Genomic DNA, 1,769 nt, shown 5'->3' with positions numbered 1-1,769 from the left:
GTATCTGCCACTTGTCCACTACCAAAGGAAAAATCAGTAGATACAAATCAGGTTGTTCATTGTTCATCACAACTCTTATTCAACCTATTAATCAATGTCCTCTACGAAAGTTCAGAACCTTCCTTCTTTCTCTCTTTTTCTTTCTTTTTTTTCTTTACCTCTGAGAACAGTTCTACTTCAGTATGAGAATAACTTTTTTTTTTTACTTAGTTCTAGGTATTGTCTTCTTCATGCAGACAGGAGCTGGTCTACTGGGAAATGTCTTCCTCCTTTGCCATTGCACCTCCACTTTCCTAAGTGGCAGCAGGATGAGGCCTGTAGACTCCATTTTTTTCCATTTGGCCTTGGCCAACTCCATGGCGCTAATTTCCAAAGGAGTCCCTCAGACAATGTTTGGTTTGGGGCTTAAAAATTTTATACATGGCATTGGATGTAAACTTATTATTTTCTTCCACCGAGTGGCCCGTAGCCTTTCTGTCAGCAACACCTGCCTTCTGAGTGGTTTTCAAATTATCACCATCAGTCCCTTTGCCACTTCCATATGGTCAGAATTCAAAATCGTTGCCTCAAGGTACATTTTCCCATTCTGTCTTTTCTGTTGGATCCTACACACACTGATACATATCTATATGTTTGTGAATATGCCAAACTTAGCAGAAAGAAGAAACAACACAAGGACATGGAATCTAGGATTCTGTTCAGATTATGCTTTAACTTCATTCAAAGACTCACTATTTATAATTGTGTATTCTCTTCCTGATTTCCTGTGTGTGGGATTTATGGTCTTGGCCAATGTCTACTTGGTGTTTCTCCTGCAAAAACACCATCAGCAAGTCCAGCATATTCACAGTTCCAGCCAATTGTCAAGAAAGCCACCTGAGATTAGAGCCACCTACACAATATTGGTGTTGGTGAGCACTTACATCTCCTTCTACTCAGTCAATTCCGTTTTTTCATTTTATCTCTTCAAGTGTGATAAGCCTTATCAGTGGTTGATGCCTACCACAGCTTTCTTGGATGCATGTTATCCAGCTGTCAGCCCATTTGTACTTATCAGCTCTGATTCCCAAATTCTCTGTTTCTTTTACTCACTCTGGCAGAAGAGAACATCTGGAGATTCTCTTTTCAGTAGATATTCTACTGCCCAGCATTCTATTTCCATTTTTACATAAAGATATCTTGGAGTAGTTATACTGTGCACATGACAGTTATTTTTCTTTCCTTATTTTATATTTAAATTTATGATGTTTCTTTTTCTTTTCTTATTATGTATTCAAGTTTTAGTGCTTGTCTAAAATAAAAAAATTATATGATAAAAATAAATACTATATAAAGAAAGCCAAATATAACACAAAAATTATAATGTAAAGAAATTAAAATTTAAAAATATGAAATATCCTTAATTTTAAAAAATAAAGGAAATAAAATAATATAAAATAAGAAACAAAACAAAATAAATAAAAACAATACTGAAATAAATAATGAAAAAGAAAAATCAGCAATAATCTAAAAAATAAAAAATTTCTCTTTGCTTGCATGATTTCTCTTCAAATTTTTAAAACTAAAATGACATCTAAATGAATAAGACAAATAATAGAAATCTGAGTTGGTGAGTATGAACGATGATTTTTTTTTTTTATTGGAAGACTATCTTCTAGGGTTCTTGGAGAAAACCTGGGGATAGGTTTTCTCTTTGAACTTATTATTTTACTCCTTTCAGGTGCCCCTGTCATGGTGGCTCCAGTCTATGTCAAGGATAGACTCACTAG

The 1,769-nt window shown here is 34.3% G+C and overlaps 1 protein-coding gene across 1 annotated transcript; it reads left to right on the top strand.

The window, feature by feature from the left end:
* Positions 1-212: 212 nt before the first annotated feature.
* On the top strand, positions 213-1,172 carry LOC140508380 (vomeronasal type-1 receptor 1-like). The gene has a single exon (XM_072616226.1). It carries the CDS (start codon positions 231-233, stop codon positions 1,170-1,172), a length of 942 nt encoding a protein of 313 aa, XP_072472327.1. The 5' UTR covers positions 213-230.
* Positions 1,173-1,769: the final 597 nt, after the last annotated feature.

The sequence above is a fragment of the Notamacropus eugenii genome, chromosome 5, assembly GCF_028372415.1.
Source record: "Notamacropus eugenii isolate mMacEug1 chromosome 5, mMacEug1.pri_v2, whole genome shotgun sequence".
In the NCBI taxonomy this organism is placed as follows: domain Eukaryota; kingdom Metazoa; phylum Chordata; class Mammalia; order Diprotodontia; family Macropodidae; genus Notamacropus; species Notamacropus eugenii.
The sequence above is the reverse complement of the archived record's forward strand: the minus strand, read 5'-3'. Positions and strand labels throughout refer to the sequence as shown.